This window comes from Eulemur rufifrons, chromosome 2 (assembly GCF_041146395.1).
Source record: "Eulemur rufifrons isolate Redbay chromosome 2, OSU_ERuf_1, whole genome shotgun sequence".
Taxonomy (NCBI): Eukaryota; Metazoa; Chordata; class Mammalia; order Primates; family Lemuridae; genus Eulemur; species Eulemur rufifrons.
In genome coordinates, this window is record NC_090984.1 from 70530547 (window position 1) to 70547964 (window position 17418).

A 17418-nucleotide genomic window follows, 5' to 3' on the forward strand; every position below is an offset into this window, starting at 1 on the left:
TTATAATAGTAGGAATGCTGACTTCTTCAGGCATGGGAAAATGTGTCACTCATTATAGTGGGGATAAAAGGGAATCTGCATCTTCAGGGTAGAATTAGGATTCAGGTAAGGGTATATATAACACGTCTTTTACTTTAACATAAAACAACATGTAAAATATTTACGTTAAAAAAGTATGCATTTGCAACAGTGTCATCTAAGGATCATTTCTATAATAAGCATCTTGAGGAGCTTTATTACAATGAAGTACTACTATAGTTCTTTGTTTCTTCACCTAATTCGACTATAATACTTAGTTGAAAAGGCAGGTTAGGATCAGATAATAGATTGTCTTGAATGCAGGCTAAGGATTTTGAACTTCATCCTATAAGCAATAGAAAACCATGAAAGGTTTTAAAGCAGTTAGAGTGACATGCTCATTAACATGCTTTAGAAAGACTGTGACAGCACCATGTAAGACAGACTTGAGAGGAAAAATGACCCCCAAAGGGAAACCAACTAGTAAGCTGCTGCAAAAGTTCAAGAAACAACAAAAATTTCAACTAAGGAAATGACAAGAACAGAAAAAAATGGAACAGATTCAAATATTATTATAAAGCCAATAAGGAACAGGTCTTGGCTGGGGAGATCTGAGGTTGTTCCACAAACATTTCAAACTGGAGTCCCAAACTAAATTTATCTTTTTCTATCACATTGTCAAAGATGAAAGTTTCATGTCTTAGCAACCTGGAGGATGGTGAGGCCATTTACCAAGATAGACATATTATATTAATCACCTATTTTGCTATTTTCTCCAAGGTCTATTTCTCTAGCATGAATCCTTCAGGAAGAAGAGACATTAGAAAATACATGAACACACACAAATACACACACAAATTGTGAATAAATTTAGAACCAAGGAAAAGAATGTTTCAACCAAAACAAACAAAAAAAGGATGCTTTCTTTTCTAAGACACCAAACACTTGTAACCTGTTTCTCTTTTCACCTTAGCTGCCAGGAAACCTTAGAACCAAATGCAATGCCCTACAGCTGTAATCAGCTCATCTCTGGAACCTGATAATGTTCCCTTTCTTAAAGTGACGGCTATTCAGGTGTTGCTCATTTTACCACTAATTGTTCTAGTCTACATTTTATTCAATCCTATAAAACACATAAAATCCTTCACATGCAATAAAATCCTTAATAAACAAAACGTTAATGCAAAGATCATTTACAGTATTTGAAAAAGTTTGTTCTATTAAGCAAATTCATCAGTAACACTGTTTTTTGTTAGTGAGACAGAGTCTTGCTCTGTTGCCCCAGCTGCAGTGCAGTGGCATCATCATAGCTCAATGAAACCTCAAACTCCTGGGCTCAAGCAATCCCCCTGCTTCAGCCTACCAAGTAGTTGGGACTACAAGCATCTGTCACCATGCCTGACTCATCTTTTGTTTTGTAGACATAGGGTCTCCCTATGTTGCCCAGTCTGGTCTTGAACTCCTGTCCTCAAGCAATCCTCCCGCCTCAGCCTCCCACAGTGCTGTGATTACAGGAGTGAGCCACCACACTTGGTCTGTGATCTAATATACTTTTAAGGCAACTAACCAAGTCAGAAGAACCAACCATGCTAAAGTGCTACAGGAAACAGTACCAGATGCTTATTCAGGGATGGGAAACGTTCCTGTTCCCAAAAGCTGGACTGCAAATAAAAACCTCATAATTCGTGGGACATTGGATAGAATACTTAGGAAGGTAATGCCCCATAGTAGACAATAATTAATCCTAAGTAGACCCACCCAACAAATCATAAAAGACCCAAAATGATCAAAATGTTTTCAAGTTTAACTGCATCCCAGAAAAAAGCTCAAGAATTTATAGGAATACAAAAATATCCAGAATATAAGAATGTAAAATTCAGAGTATCAGATATCCAAAGATTACCAGGCACACAAAGAAGCAAGAAAACCCAGGATGAGGAACATAATCAATTAAAACTAACCCAGAATTGAAAGAGAATTAGCAGCGAAGCATATTATTTTAACTGTATTCCATATGTTCAAAAAGTTAAAAAGACACATAGACAATATAAAAAAAGACCCAAATGATCTAGATAAAAACTTTAACTTCTGAGATCAAAAATAAACCACACGAGATTAATAGCAGATTACATGTAGCAGAAGAAAAGACTAGTGAACTTGAAGACAGAAATAGAAACTATTCAAAATAAAACAGAAAAAAGAATTCAAAAAATGAAAATTACACTGGTGAGCTATGAGACCTTCCACTATACTATTAATATTTCCTAATATGCTAATCTAATATTAATACTTCTCCATATGCTAATAATGAAGTTCAAAAGGAAGGGAGGAGAGTGAAAAAATAATGAAAAATAATAGCCAAAATTTTTCCAAACTTGATAAAACCTATAAATAAACTCACAAATCCAAGCAGCTCAATGAACCTCAAGCCAAGAAATATGAAAATTACTAACCAAGGCACATCATAATCAAATTGCTCAAAACCAGTAATGAAGAGAAAGTCTTAATAGCAGCTAGAGCAAAAAGTGACGTGTTACATATAGAGTAAGACACAGGCAATAGCCAACTTTTTATCAGAAACAATGTAAGAAGACAGTGAAGTAAAATTTTTACTGAACAAAGAAAAAAAGCCAGCAACCCAGAATTCTAAACAGAGTGAAAATATCTTTCAAAAAAGAAGGCAAAGTAAAGATTTTTCAAGACAAACCATAGCATGAAGAATCCATCATGGGGGGTGGGGGATGAAGACAGGTTGATTAATGAGTACAAACATACAGTTAGATAGCAAGAATGTGTTCTAGCATTTGGCAGCACAGTAGGGTGACTACAGTTAACAAGAAGGTCAGGTGCAGTGGTTCACACCTATCATCCTAGCACTCTGGGAGGCTGAGGCAAGAGGATTGCTTGAGCTCAGGAGTTCCAGACCAGCCTGGGCAACACCATCTCTACAAAAAATTTAAAATTTAGATGGGTGTAGGAGCACCTGTAGTTTCAGCTGAGGCAGGAGCATCTCTTGAGCCCTGGAGTTTGAGGCTGTAGTGAGCTGTGATGATGCCATTGCATTCTAGCCCAGGCAACAGAGCGAGACCCTATCTCAAAAACAAAACAAAACAAAACAAAACCGAACCAAAACGCCTTCCCTCAATGAAAATTCCTGGTGCAGATGGCTTCACTGGCGAATTCTAGCAAACATTTAACAAAGAACTACTAACAATTCTACATGAACACTTCCAGAAAACTGAAAAGGTTAGGACTACTTCCCAGTCAATACTATGAGGCCAGCATTACCTGATATCAAAGTAAGAAACATTACAAGAAAACCACAGACCAGTAACTCTCATGAACATAAATATAAAAATTATAAACTAAATGTTAGCAATTCAAACTCAACAATGTATTAAAAGGACAATACATCATGGCCAACTTTGTTTAATCCCAGGAATGCAGAGTTAACATTTGAAAATCAATGAATGTAATTCATCACATGAATAAATTTTTTAAAAATCCATCTATTCATCTCAAAAGCAGCAAAAAAAGCATTTGACAAATCCAAAATCCATTCCTGATGAAAAATCTTGGCAAACTAGGAGAAGAATGAAACTTTCTCAACCCGATAAAAGGCATCTACGAAAAATCTACAGTTAACATCATACTACATGATGAAAAACCAACTGCTTTATCACTAAGATCTAGAGCAAGCCAAGGATGTCCACTCTCACTGTTTCTATTCTACATCATATTGGAGGTTCTAGTTAGTTCAATAAAAGGCATCCACATTGGAAAGGAAGAAGTAAAACTGTCTTTATTTGCAGACAACATGATTCTCTATGCAAAAAACCCAAAAGAATCTATTTAAGAACTCACAGAATAAGTGAATTTCACAAGTTTGCAGGACACAAGTTCAATATATAATACAAAAATCAACTGTATTTCCCTACACTAGCTACAATCAGAAATAGATATAAAAATACCACTTATTTAATACAAGAGCATTAAAAGCAGAAAATATTTAGGGATAAGTCTGACAAAAGATGTGTAAAACCTGCACATTGAAAACTACAAAACACTGCTGAGAGAAATTAAGCTAGTCCTAAATAAATGGAAAAACATACTTTGTTCATAAGTCAGAGTATTCAATATCATCAGTTTTTCCTAAATTGATCTACAGATTCAACACAATCCCAAGCAAAACCTCAAGTTTTTTTTTTTCCCCCAGACATTGACCAGCTAATCTTAAAATTCATATGGAAATACAAAGGACCTGGCACTGCAAACAAACTAACTTTGAAAAGAACAAAGTTAGAGGGACATTATCTGACTTTAAGAATTATTATAAAGTTACAGTAATCAACACATTGTGGTATTGGCACCAACACAGATAAATAGATCACTGGAACAAAACAGAGAGTCCAGAAATAGGCCCACACACATTTAGATAACTAAGTTTTGGCAAAATTACAAAGGCATTCAGTAGAGAAAGGACAGTCTTCTACAACAAATGGCGCTCAAACAACTGGACATCCATATGCAAAAACATAAACTGCAATCCACCTCATACCACATTTACAACTTAAGATGGATCACAGACCTAAATAGATCCTAAAACAATAAAACTTTCAGAAGAAGACAAAGAAGAAAATCTTTGTGAGTATGGGTTAGACAAAAAAATTTAGATACGACAGCAAAAAACACGAAGTATAAAAGAAAAACTGATTTATGGACTTAATAAAAATCAAACATTTCTACTCCTTCAAAGAAAATATTAAGAGAATGAAAACACAGCCCCAGGACTGACGGAAAAAAAATCTTTGCAAATTATGTATCTGATAAAGTATTTGTATCCAGAATATATAAAGAACTTTCAAAAATGAATAAGAAAGCAAAAGACTCAATCAAAAAATAGATAAAAGACTTGAACAGAAACTTCAAAGAAGTTATAAGCAAATAAGCACAATGAAAGGATATTCAATGTTATTAAACGTCAGGAAAACAGTAATTAATAACCGCTATACACTTATTATAGTGCTCAAATTAAGAAATTTGGCTATGTTGAGTGGTGTTGGTACATTATGTGGAGGAACGAGAATGATGGTGAGATCGTAAAATGGTGAAATACTATTTGGCAGCTTCTTAAATGTGACTGGCACATGATCTAGCCAATCCCCTCCTAGGTAGTTATCCAAGAGAAAAGAAAGCATATGTCTTTCACAGCAGCTTTAATTGTAACAGCCCAAAACAACCCACATGTCCATCAACAGGTAAATGGATAAACAAATCGTGGTACAGCATACAATGGAACTCTACTGAGCAATAAAAAGCACTGAACTGGCCAGGCGCGGTGGCTCACGCCTATAATCCTAGCACTCTGGGAGGCCGAGGAGAGAGGATTGCTCGAGGTCAGGAGTTCAAGACTAGCCTGAGCAAGAGCAAGAGCAAGACCCTGTCTCTACTAAAAATAGAAAAAAATTAGCTGGACAACCAAAAATACATAGAAAATATTAGCCGAGCATGGTGGCGCATGCTTGTAGTCCCAGCTACTTGGGAGGCTGAGGCAGGAGGATCACTTGAGCGCAGGAGTTTGAGGTTGCTGTGAGGTAGGCTAATGCCACGGCATTCACTCTAGTCTGGGCAACAAAGCGTGACTCGGTCTCAAAAAAAAAAAAAAAAAAAAAAAAAGGCAATGAACTACTGACAAAGGACACACAATATATTAGATAGATTAATTTCAAAATAATGAGACTGAGTAAAAGAAACTAAACAAACAAAAAAATTGCACTGTAGCTGCGTGGCTCACGCCTGTAATCCCAGTACTTTGGGAGGATCACTTGAGGCCAGGAGTTCGAAACTAGCACAGGCAATATAGCAAGACCCCCTAGTCTCTACAAAAAAAAAAAAAAAAAAAAAAAATCAGCCAGGCATAGTAGGGAACTCCTGTAGTCCCAGCTACTGGGGAGGCTGAGGCAGGAGGACCACTTGAGCCTGGGAATTCGAGGTTAAAGTGAGCTATGATCATGCCACTGCACTCTGGCCTGGGCCACAGAGAAACTCTTTGTCTCTTAAAAAAAAAAAAAAAAAAAAAAAAGAAACAACTGCACTGCATAATTCCACTTATATACTGTATAATTTCATTTATATAAAACTCTAGATGATACAAACTGGAGTGACAGCAGATTAGTAGTTGCTCAGGAAAAGGTAGGAGGGTTCACGCAGGGGTGGGAAGAAGGGATTAGCAAAGGGGCAAGAGGAAACTCTAGGAGGTTATAGATATATTCATTATCTTGATTGGCTATGTTTGTTATCTTGATTGGATATTTTTAATCTTGTTACGATGGTTTCATGAGATATATGTATATAAAAATTATTTAATTATATACTTTAAATATGTGCAAATTATTATATGCCAATTATACCTCAATAAAGCTGTCAGAAAGAATAATAATCAATATATTTTTAGCTAAATAAACACTTATCTTTTTATTTTTATATCAAGAAGACTTAACTGTTAGCTTGCTATTTTAAAGCAGAAGAAAACTAACATTTAGTCAATATCGACTATATGCCAAGCATTATGTTAGTCACTTTACATGTGCTAATTTACTATCTTCATCTGAAGGCTGTTAGTTGTATAATGGGGGTTAGGGGAGACAAAAAGGACAACAGCTTTAGAGACAAGGCTTTTCTATTTTAAGAAAGCCCTGACTTCCAGTTTCTACAAATCGAATATGTAGCAGTATCAATAAACATAACAGATTTAAATCTAAATCCTCAGAGTCAAGTTCTATAAATTTAACTGGAATTATCCTACAATTTCCTGGGGAAGACAGGCCAGGAAAAAAGTTTACACTGGATGTTTAAATTATGATTATGTTCTCATATATTTGGATGCAATGAATTCTCCCATAAGCACCCTGAGTGAATGGCAGCCTTGTTTAGTCCCCTATGAACTATATGGGACCAAACAAAAATCAAAATCCTGTGTAACTGGCAATGCCCAATTACTATGCAAACTAGTTTCCTCATTGTCAGTTTACCTTATTTAAAACCCACAACTACTTCCAAAAAGGATTTAAAGTGGCTCTTCCATCTGCAAAATCAAATATTTGACTGGCAGACCTCTAAGACACTGTTTAGCTTTTGTCATTGTACTTTCCCACTCATTTTCTTAGAAATTATATTAACTATATCTCAAGCAAAATAACTACAATCATTTAAAGATACAAAATACTTTATTCAATTAATACATTAAAATCAAGCATAGGATCTTGGAGGTCCATCTTTTGCTCTGCTTAGATGAGGTTCCTAAACTTCAGCATTAGTAATATTTAGAGCTAGAATATCAGTGTGAGGGATTATCCTGTGCATTGTAAATGTTTAGCAGCATTCCTGCTGCCCATTAGATGCCAGTCGCACCTTCCCTCAGTTGTGAAAAATACCTCCAGATATTGCCAATTGTCTCCTATGGGGCAAAATGTCCCTGGTTGAGAACCACTATTGCAAAATTCTAAAGTGTAGTCTCTCTGTATGGTCCTCCTCCATTCATAGGGCAGGGAGTCTGAAAGCAGAATGTTCACCATTTGAAGGTTCTTAAGGATATTTTAAATGTTGGCATACACATACATGCTCCCCTCAGTATATACTCCATTTTTTAAAAGTCCATAAATTACTAAAATGCAAAACGTTGGGTTTTTTTCCTTTTTTAAAATTGTTATGTTTTCAAACTGAGGAAGGCTAGGCCCTATAAAATACCTTACATGTGTGACCTTTCAATTTACCTTTTAATTTTCCATGACTCCCACACAGAAAAAAATCTCCATGCCAAAGAAGCATATACAAACCATTCCTTAACCATTCCATAACTAAAGAATTATGGCATTAATTTAGGAAATTGCAATACTCTATTGGAACTGAACTTTATAGCTCTGCCATTACCCAACTAACAGCTTGTCCCTAGTAGGCGTCAAGTTCCACTAAGTGTTCAATTTCAAACTGCCATTATCTGTGATACATTTCCTACATTCCACACCTTAACTTTCTATGTTCCACTCTCTGAACCAAATCTTTTCTTCAGTGACTTAACTCTCAAGTAGAATAAAAACAAAAAGATCAGAATCTCTACCATATTTAGAATATTTTATATTTTCTTGAAAATTGAGCTTATTTTTCTATCACTAAACTGGATGAATTGCTTTTTTACTATTCCACAGGAATAAATATAATTTACTTGTGATAAAGATTAGCTTTCATAAATGTAGGAAGACTAAGAAAACAAATTGGAGACATGAAATCTGGGCTCCAGTTCTGACCCAGCCTCCTAATAGCTGGCTGGCCACTTTTAACACTCCCAAACTTATTTGTAAAAAATGGAGGATAGTAATATCTACCTCTAAAGTTATTGCAAGGATTAATTATGATAATTTACTTGAAATCACTTTGTAAACATTAAAGCACCATATAAATGTTGGGTATCCTGATGGTAAATAACATAGTAAAGAAAGAAGCACCTCAAATAAAGAATTTATATCACTAAATAAACGTCACTTCCCAAAACAAATTAGAAAGACTGCTTGAGATAATAAACTCTGAAGGATTCAGGCATCTGCTATCTAAATCCAGTTCTACCATTAACCGTATGTATTAACACAGGCAAACTTTTCTTTTCACCTCAAATTTCCTCATCTAAAAAAAAAAAAAAATCCAAGTACTGGACCAGATGTTCCATATTATTACAGCCCTTATCAGCCTACTAAATAACCCAAGTATCCAAAACATTCATTTAACATTATACCCAAAGCTCAGAACACTGTTTGGTCTACCAGCAAAACAGAACTTTAAGGCAGCAGGGGGTAAGAAAATTTTAATTAAATAAAAATAGAATTCTACACAATTCTCGAGAAGCAAAGGAAGCGATACACTTGTTTTCTATAAGTAATAGTTCTCCCTCTAAATGACAGTGATGATGAATAAGGTGCGTTAACAGAAGGGCGGGGCTCTTTCCCACAAGCTTTTTGGGAACCACCCACTTCCCAAAGAGGTATAACTGCTTCCTTCTTGCGTTCATCTGCCAAGAAACTTGTAAGAGTAAGGTTTATATTGTCTGAGAGGATTTTGTTTTTCTTTTCACTTGGGTGGAGATGGCAGTAGTCGTCTGGCAAACATGTCCTACAAACACCATTATTCACAACACCAAGTCTCCCCAAACTCCGAAAGAGTGATACTAATGTTTAAAAACGAGTTCGGGCTATTAACTCAAAATTAGATACCCCTGTGTTAACGGTAATTAGTGTTTGCCAACTGCCAAGTTTTCCCTTCCCCAAATTATCCGCCCTCCCGCGTCTCTGCAGAGACGCTTTGCCCTCTACTCCTGTACCGCCCCAGGTCCTGAGGGAGAGTCCCCTGGGAAGCCCAAGGGGAGGGAGCCACCCAGGCCTCAGCGCCACGACCCCTCGCTCCTTACCGATGACGATGCGCAGGTGCTTGAGGCGGGTCAGCGCGTCCTTCTTGGTGTCTAGCACCTTCTGGGTAGACTTCTTCACGTCCCCGTGCGGCTTCTTAGAGAACATCCTGCCGCTGCCGCCGCCACAGCCAGCACTCGGTCGGATCCCGGCGGCGGAAAGTGGAGGGAGTGGGCGGGGAGAAGACTAGCCCGAGAGCCTCATTCACTCCCCAGCCTTGCGGGCCCGGGCAGAGCCGACTCCTCCCCGATCCAGGCCAGGGCCGCCACCTCCACCCGCCTCGCGCCGCGGCTCCAAGGCACCTTCGGCTCCGGCTCCAATATGGCGGATTCCCCTCTCCGGGCCCTGTACGAAGCGAGGGAGACCCGGGCGGGCCGCCTGCCGTCGTCGCCGCCGCCGCCGCCTGCCTCCAGCGGCTGCCGCTCGCCGCCACAGGCCGGGGCCCCGGACCGAGAACCACGGAGGTGGAGCTCCCAACGGCAGAAGCACAATTCCTCTCTCCCTGAGGCCCCCTTAAGGTTAAAGCTTCTTTAGCAGCTTAGACCCTGCAGAGGCCGAAGCGGAGTCGAGCGGTGTAGTGGTGATGAGGTTTCACGACTCTGCCGTCAGTGGCGAACGGTCCCCGTGGCAACCGCCTTCTGACGTCAAGGGCTCTGACGTCATGTCGGCGTGATATCACCCGTGGCACTACGCCCCCCAAGCAGCCACGGGAGGAGCCAAAGAAAGTCGACGAAGGTAGTTAGTGCATGCTCCATCGTAAGCAAAGGGGTGACAACACGCAAAGAGAAGTCATCTTTATTAAACATTTCCATGATTTAATTGTGAAAATATGCTTAAGTTGTGATCAAGGGACTCCAGCAGAAAGATAAACTTGGAGCTCCAGTGTGGGAAATTCGTTCTGTCCATCATCTATTACTAAGAATATTTCATACACTATTTATGTTTTTCTTTCATATTTTTTTCTACTTGCTATATCATATCCCTGTTTTTGTTTGCCTCAAGCAACTTGACATCAAAAAGACTTTTAAGCAGAGCTATATAGGTTTTGTGGGTGTTGGTTTTTTGTTTGTGTTTGTTTAGAGACAGAGTCTCTCTCTGCCGCTTAGGCTGTAGTGCAGTGGCATGATCATAGCTGACTGCAACCTCCATCTGCTGGGTTCAAGCCATCCTCCTGCCTCAACCTCCCCAGTAGTTGGAACTACAGGCCGGCCACCAAGCCGGCCAAAATTTTTATTTTTCGTTTTTTGTAAAGATGAGGTCTCACTGTATTTATTGCCCAGGCTGGTCTTGAACTCCTGGGCTCAAGTCAAGTGATCCTCCCATTTCTCAAAGTGTGGGCATTACAGGTGTAAGCCACCGTGCCCAGCCTATATAGGTTTTTTATAAAAGTAATCTTGATTTCCTTTTGTATTACTTGTGGGTTTTTTTTTAATTCTTTGCCCTATCTGCACCCCACATAAAGATGGATATGTTGTCAATTTTTCCCCTGCAAAGAAAAATTCAAGGTATTCTATTACATTGATGGAGTCATCCGAAGAATCTGCAATAGCTGAAAAAAATCAGTGAAATTCTGAATGATATAAATTAAAATTGTTCTTGGAAACTTTCTTCCATAAAATAATTCAATTAAGAGTCAGCCTGGTTGTTCAAAGAACTATTTCCTCCTGTGTTCTCACCCATAGCAATAGACCTGTCCAAAACAATGAAATATTTGATTAGCATAGAAAAACAAAATCAGTGAAAAAGAGAGATGTAGGACATTTGCCAAAATTATGTTAAAATACAGTACTTTGCTTAATGGTAGTTTGTTTCCACAACAATCCTATAATTTATTTTTAAAAGTATAAAAAATTTATTTACTCCCTACATGTATGGTTCCTATGTTTGTGTTATCAAAGTTACAGAGCTTGTTTTGAGGAAGCATTATGATATAGTAGGAAAATAAGCAAATTATTTAAGAGATTGGCATTCTAGTTCCTCTCAGCATCAGTTTTCTTATTAGTAAAATCAAAAGGTCTGTCCCTCCTGGTTTTGTAAATCTCAGGCAATAATACAATGTTTTCAAGGGTGATCTTTAGGATTACATAGATCTAAATTAGACATTCTATTTCAAGACTTACTTGGTCTGGGACCCTCAGCATACATGGTCTCTTACGGTCTCATTTTCCTTACACGTAAACCACATCAGTGACTGTGATAATTAGGTTTAAAAAGGTAATGAAAGTTATTTCTATATGACTGACACATTCGTAACATTCCTTTCCTTTTCGTCTTAGACTTTAGAATAATTTGTGTAATTGTTTAAAGATTTGCTCTCCCACTGAACTGTAAACTCCCTGAGAACAGAGACCATATAGATTTTGTTTAAAACTGTATCCCAGTCTTCTTGCAAAGTGCTCTTTGCAAAGTACCCTCAATGAATATTTGTTGAATTGAAGAATAAATGTCAGTTTCCTTTCCTTTCCTTTGTGCAAGCACTCAGTAAATGTTTGGTCAATGAGTGAGATAATTTTAGAAAATAAAAATGTAACATTAAGCCAGATCACATGGTGCACACCTGTAATCCCAGCTTCTCAGGAGGCTGAGGCAAGAGGATCTTTTGAGTCCAGTAGTTCAAGGATGCATTGCACTATGATCACATCTGTGAATAGCCATTGCACTCTAGCTTGGGCAATAGCTGAGACCCCACATCCAAAAAAAAAGTAACAAACCATTAGTAGTAATTATATGGCTGGCATACCCAAGAAAAAATGGCAACACCATTGCAAAACAAACTAGCATAATGTGATTTAGAAAACCAGCCCATTGCTGGTTTAAATACTAAAATTCCTTAAAAGTGTAAGCCTTGCCAACTTGAGACATATTTATCATGAAAAGAAAAATTGATGAAATTATCTTAAAATATTGCCTGTGAGAGCTAGAATTTAAACTTATGTTTGAAATTGTGAACCTCTCAAGAAAAATATCTCACCATTAATCTCCCAAATGTAAGCATGCTACATAACTATATTTTGTAAAGTGAAGTTTATTCATATTCAAGACTTTCTAAAAATCAATAGACATTTTTAGGACACTTTTATATTTACAAAAAATTGAACTGATATTATGGATATTTTCCATATACTCACCTTCCACACAATGTCTCCTATTATTAACATCTTACATTACTAATGTATATTTGTTACAATTAATGAACCAATAATGATACATTATTAGCTAAATTCCATAGTTTATTCATATTTCCTTATTTTCTATCTAATGTCCTTTTTCTGTTCTAGGATCTTATTACATTTAATTGTCATATCTTCTTAGGCTCCTCATGGCTGTGACAATTTCTCAGACTTTCTTTAGTTTTGATGACCATGACAGTTTGGAGGAGTAATGGTCAGGCATATTGAAGGATGATCCTCTATTGAAATGTGTTTGATATTTTCCTCATGATCAGACTAAGATTATGGGTTTTTGAGCAGAAGACCAGGGAAGTAAAGTGCCATTTTCATCACATTATATCAATGATACATGCTATCAACAGAACTTAGCACTTGTTGAGGTTGACCTTGACCACTTGGCTGAAGTATTGTTGGTTAGATTTAGCCAATGTGGGGTTTGGGGGGATTTTTGTTTGTTTGTTTGTTTTCCTTTTTGTGGGTCTTTGGTTTGGGGGGTTGAGGATTTTGTTTGTTGTTTGGTTTTTTTTTCTTTTTGGCTTTTCCATGCTGTACTCTGGAGGGAAGTCTATGTATAGTCATTATAATTTACTTCTATTACTTTAGCCATTGTATCTGTTTTAGTTTCATCACTTGTGAATGAAGAGGTTGAAATTCCAACAGTGTTGCAATGGTAAGAGCAGGAGCAGAATGCTTACCAGGTGAGTCCTAATGGAACACAAAAAGCAAGAATCTGACGTTATCAGTGAGAGAGTTAAGAACCAAAAGAAGTGATGAAGATAAAGACCAGCAGTTCTCAAAATTTGGGTCTTAGGATTAAAATTAATGAGGACCTCTAAGAGATCCTTTTGCTTGTTGATTACCTTATTGAAAATTAAATTTGAGAAAACTACAAAATTCTGATGAAAGAAATCAAAGAAGAAATAAATAGATATTTTGTATTCATAGAATGGAGCTCTACCTTTTTTTTTTTTTTTTTTGAGACAGAGTCTCACTTTGTTGCCCAGGCTAGAGTGAGTGCCGTGGCATCAGCCTAGCTCACAGCAACCTCAAACTCCTGGGCTCAAGCGATCCTCCTGCCTCAGCCTCCCGAGTAGCTGGGACTACAGGCATGCGCCACTATGCCCGGCTAATTTTTCTATATATATATTTTTAGTTGTCCATATAATTTCTTTGTATTTTTTTAGTAGAGATGGGGTCTCGCTCTTGCTCAGGCTGGTCTCGAACTCCTGACCTTGAGCGATCCACCCCCCTCGGCCTCCCAGAGTGCTAGGATTACAGGCGTGAGCCACCGCGCCCGGCCCCTACCTTTTTTTAAGATGTCAGTTCTTCCCAACTCGGTCTGTAGACTCAATACAATATCAATCAAAAATCCCAACAAGGTATTTTGTAGATATCAACACAAAGATTGTAAAGTTTATATGGAAAGGCAAAAGACACAAGGTACAAAGTAGTCAACACAACAATGAGGAAGAAGAACAAAATTAGAGGACTCATACATCTTGATTTCAAGATTTACTATACAACTATCGTAATCAAGACAGAGTGGCATTGGTGAAAGAATAGACACAGCAATCAATCAATGGATCAGAACAGAGAGCCCAGAAGTAGACCAACACAAATGTCAACTGATCTTTGACAAAGAAGTAAAGGCAATTCAATGAAGAAAGGATAATCTTTTCAACAAATTGTACTAGAACACCTGGATATCCACATACAAAAAAATGAACCTAGATACAGACCTTATATCCTTCACAAAAATTAATCAAAATGAAGTATACCTAAAGGTAAAATGCAAAACTATAAAATTTTTGGAAGAAGACATAGGATTAAATCTAGGTAATCTTTGGTTTGATGATGCGTTTTTAGATACAGCACCAAAAGCATGATTTGGGAAAGAAAAAATTGATATGTTGAACTATATTAAAATTAAAATTTCTCTGTGAAAGACACTGTTAAGAGAATCACAATACAAGGGCATAGGCTGGAAGAAAATATTTGCAAAATACATGTCTGATAAAGAACTTGTTCAAAATATACAAAGATCTCTTAAAACTTACCAATAAGTCCTGGAAGCTGGAAGCTGGCTAGCACCCAGATGAGCCTCACTGGGTCATAGAGCCTCAAAAAAAAAAAAAAAAAAAAAAAAACAACAAAAAAACCCCAAGCCAAACAAAAAAAACTTAGTAAGAAAACAAACTAACCAGTTAAAAAATGAACAAAAGAACTGAACAGACACTTCACCAAAGAAGATATACAGATGGCAAATAAGCATATAAAAAGATCCTGAAGACAAAGTGCATTTGTCATTAGAGAAGTGCAAATTAAAACAACAGTGAGATACTATTGCACACTTATTAGAATGGCTAAAACCCAAAACACTGACAACACCAAATGCTAGTAGGAATGTGGAGCTACAGTAAGTATTATTCATTGCTGGTGGGAATGTAAAATTATACAGGTCACTTTGGAAGACAGTTTGGCAATTTCTTACAAAACTAAACATAGTCTTATTATACAATCCAGCAATTATGCTCCTAAGTATATATCCAACTTATTTGAAAATATGTCCTCACAAAAATCTGCACACAAATGTTTATTGTTTTATTCATAACTCCAGAAACTGGAAGCAGCCAAGATATCTTTCAACAGGTGAATGAATAAATAAACTGTGGTATATCGATATAGTGGGATATTATTTGGCTATAAAAAGAAATGAGCTCTCAAGCCACAAAAAGACATGGATGACTCTTAAAAGCATATTGTTAAGTGAAAGAAGCCAGTCTGAAAAGGCTACATACTCTATTATTGTAATTATATGACATCCTGGAAAAGGCAATATTATGGTAAAAACATCAGTGGTCGCCAAGGTCTTGAGGGGAAGGAGAGAGGGTTGAATAGGTGAAGCACAGGAGATTTTTTAGGGTAGTGAAACTATTCTATATGATATTGTAATTGTGAATACATGACCCTGTGCATTTGTCAATAATCATAGAACTTTATAGCACAGAGTGAACCTTAATATATGCAAATTAAAAAAATTATCCCAAGTTGGAACACAAAATGTGACAAAATAATCTAACTGTATTACAATGTATGAAACAACCTCACTGAAGAAGATGGAAGAAAAGGTACTCATCTGGGGATGAATTTAATCTGTAAAACTAAAAGCAAAAGACAATGTACAGTAGCATTGTATTCTAGTTAATAAAGTTTCTCATGGCAGTTTGCATTAATAATTCTGATACTGCTATACATATATACTGGAATTCAATAAGTAAATGTTTGATATACGGTGGGAACAAAGTTTCTTATTGTTGGAATGGGAATTTACAGGTAAGTAAAGGGAGGAGGGTAGAACACCTCCATCTGGGAATGGATTAGAACTGAGATATTACACAGGTATGAACTCATGTTTAGCTTAATGTAGATACAGATTGTTACATGTAGAAATATTTATAGTTATGTAGATGGGTTAGTAAACACATATGTATAGTTGGCCCTCTATATCCATGGGTTCTGCATCTGTGGATTGAACCAACCAAGGATTAGGAAAAAAAATGGATGATTGCATCTGTACTGAACATGTACAGACTTCTTTCCTTGTCATTATTTCCTAAACAATACAGAAAAACAACTATTTACATAGTGTTTACAATGTATTAGGTCTTATAAGTATTCTAGAGATAATTTTTTTTAAGGAAGAGCTACATTTAATGCATAAGTTTTCTGAATACAAACTAACATAATTTTAATGATTTTTAAAGTAGACATGTTCTCCTTTTCTTTCACATTATTTTTTATTCATTGACCTTACATCATTATTTTCTAGAGATAATTTTAAATGTATGGGAGGAAGTACAGAGGTTATATACAAATACTACACCATTTTATATAAGGAACTTGAATATCTGTGGATTTTGGTATCTATGGGGGGCCTGGAACCAATCCCTTATGATACCTAGGGATAAGTGTATTTCCTTGCTGTGTCAGCTGAGAGGCTTAGAAGCAATGACACCCCAGTAACAGTGAGGATACCTAGCACTCAGGTGTTGGTTTTTAATACTATTTTCCAATAAAAAGAACAAAGGTTCTTTGGAATAATGGCTGATTCTAGGACTGGAATCAATTGTGTCAATTCCCCATGATAGGAGTATGTCAACTAAACACTTTATTGTTTAAAATATCTATTTTTTCAAAACAAAAAATAATGAGAAAAATACCATTTTTCTGCATTTTTTAAAATTTTGGCTTAATAAAAGACAGCTGGATTCCTATGATGCAATATGCTCCTTTGATTGAAGTACATGAAGAAAAGTCGGCTATATATGTATATATTAAATTGGAAAAGGGGAGGATTTTAATAGCTTTTTCAGATAATTATAGACACTACACTAAAAGTCACTAAGTAGTAGTTTCTTAAAGATTAGTTACAGTGTGGAATATGAAAGCCTATCAGTAAGCTTTTTGTACTCTTTACATTAAAAACTTGCATTTCAAATAGATCTTTTACCCGTGCATAATTTTGTAACATTATGCATTCATTGAAATAATTGTTTGCTGAGTTATACAGATCTTTGAAATATTAAGATGTTACATAAACAACATAAAAAATCACGTCAGAAAATCTTTTAAATATTGGAAGGTTGTCATGCTAACCATAGTGGATAAAAGTTTTCCAAATTTCTAATTTTTATTTGGAAGTGTGAATTTTATCCATGCTAACAAATACTGTCAATTGTTTTTCTAATAGTGACAGGCTCACTTTCTTTTTTTTTTTT

The 17418-nt window shown here is 36.5% G+C and overlaps 1 protein-coding gene across 12 annotated transcripts in view; it reads right to left on the minus strand.

Moving 5' to 3' along the window:
• The window catches only part of RALGAPA1 (Ral GTPase activating protein catalytic subunit alpha 1), a 233165-nt gene extending 223125 nt beyond the window's left edge, over positions 1-10040 (minus strand). For 11 of the 12 annotated variants that reach the window (XM_069464243.1, XM_069464240.1, XM_069464265.1 and 8 more), the window contains exon 1: positions 9473-10040. In XM_069464243.1, the coding sequence (XP_069320344.1) occupies positions 9473-9578 (106 nt within the window). In that variant the 5' untranslated portion in view covers positions 9579-10040. The remainder of the gene's footprint in view (positions 1-9472) is intronic. The other variant, XM_069464217.1, reaches the window with a different exon arrangement.
• Positions 10041-17418: the final 7378 nt, after the last annotated feature.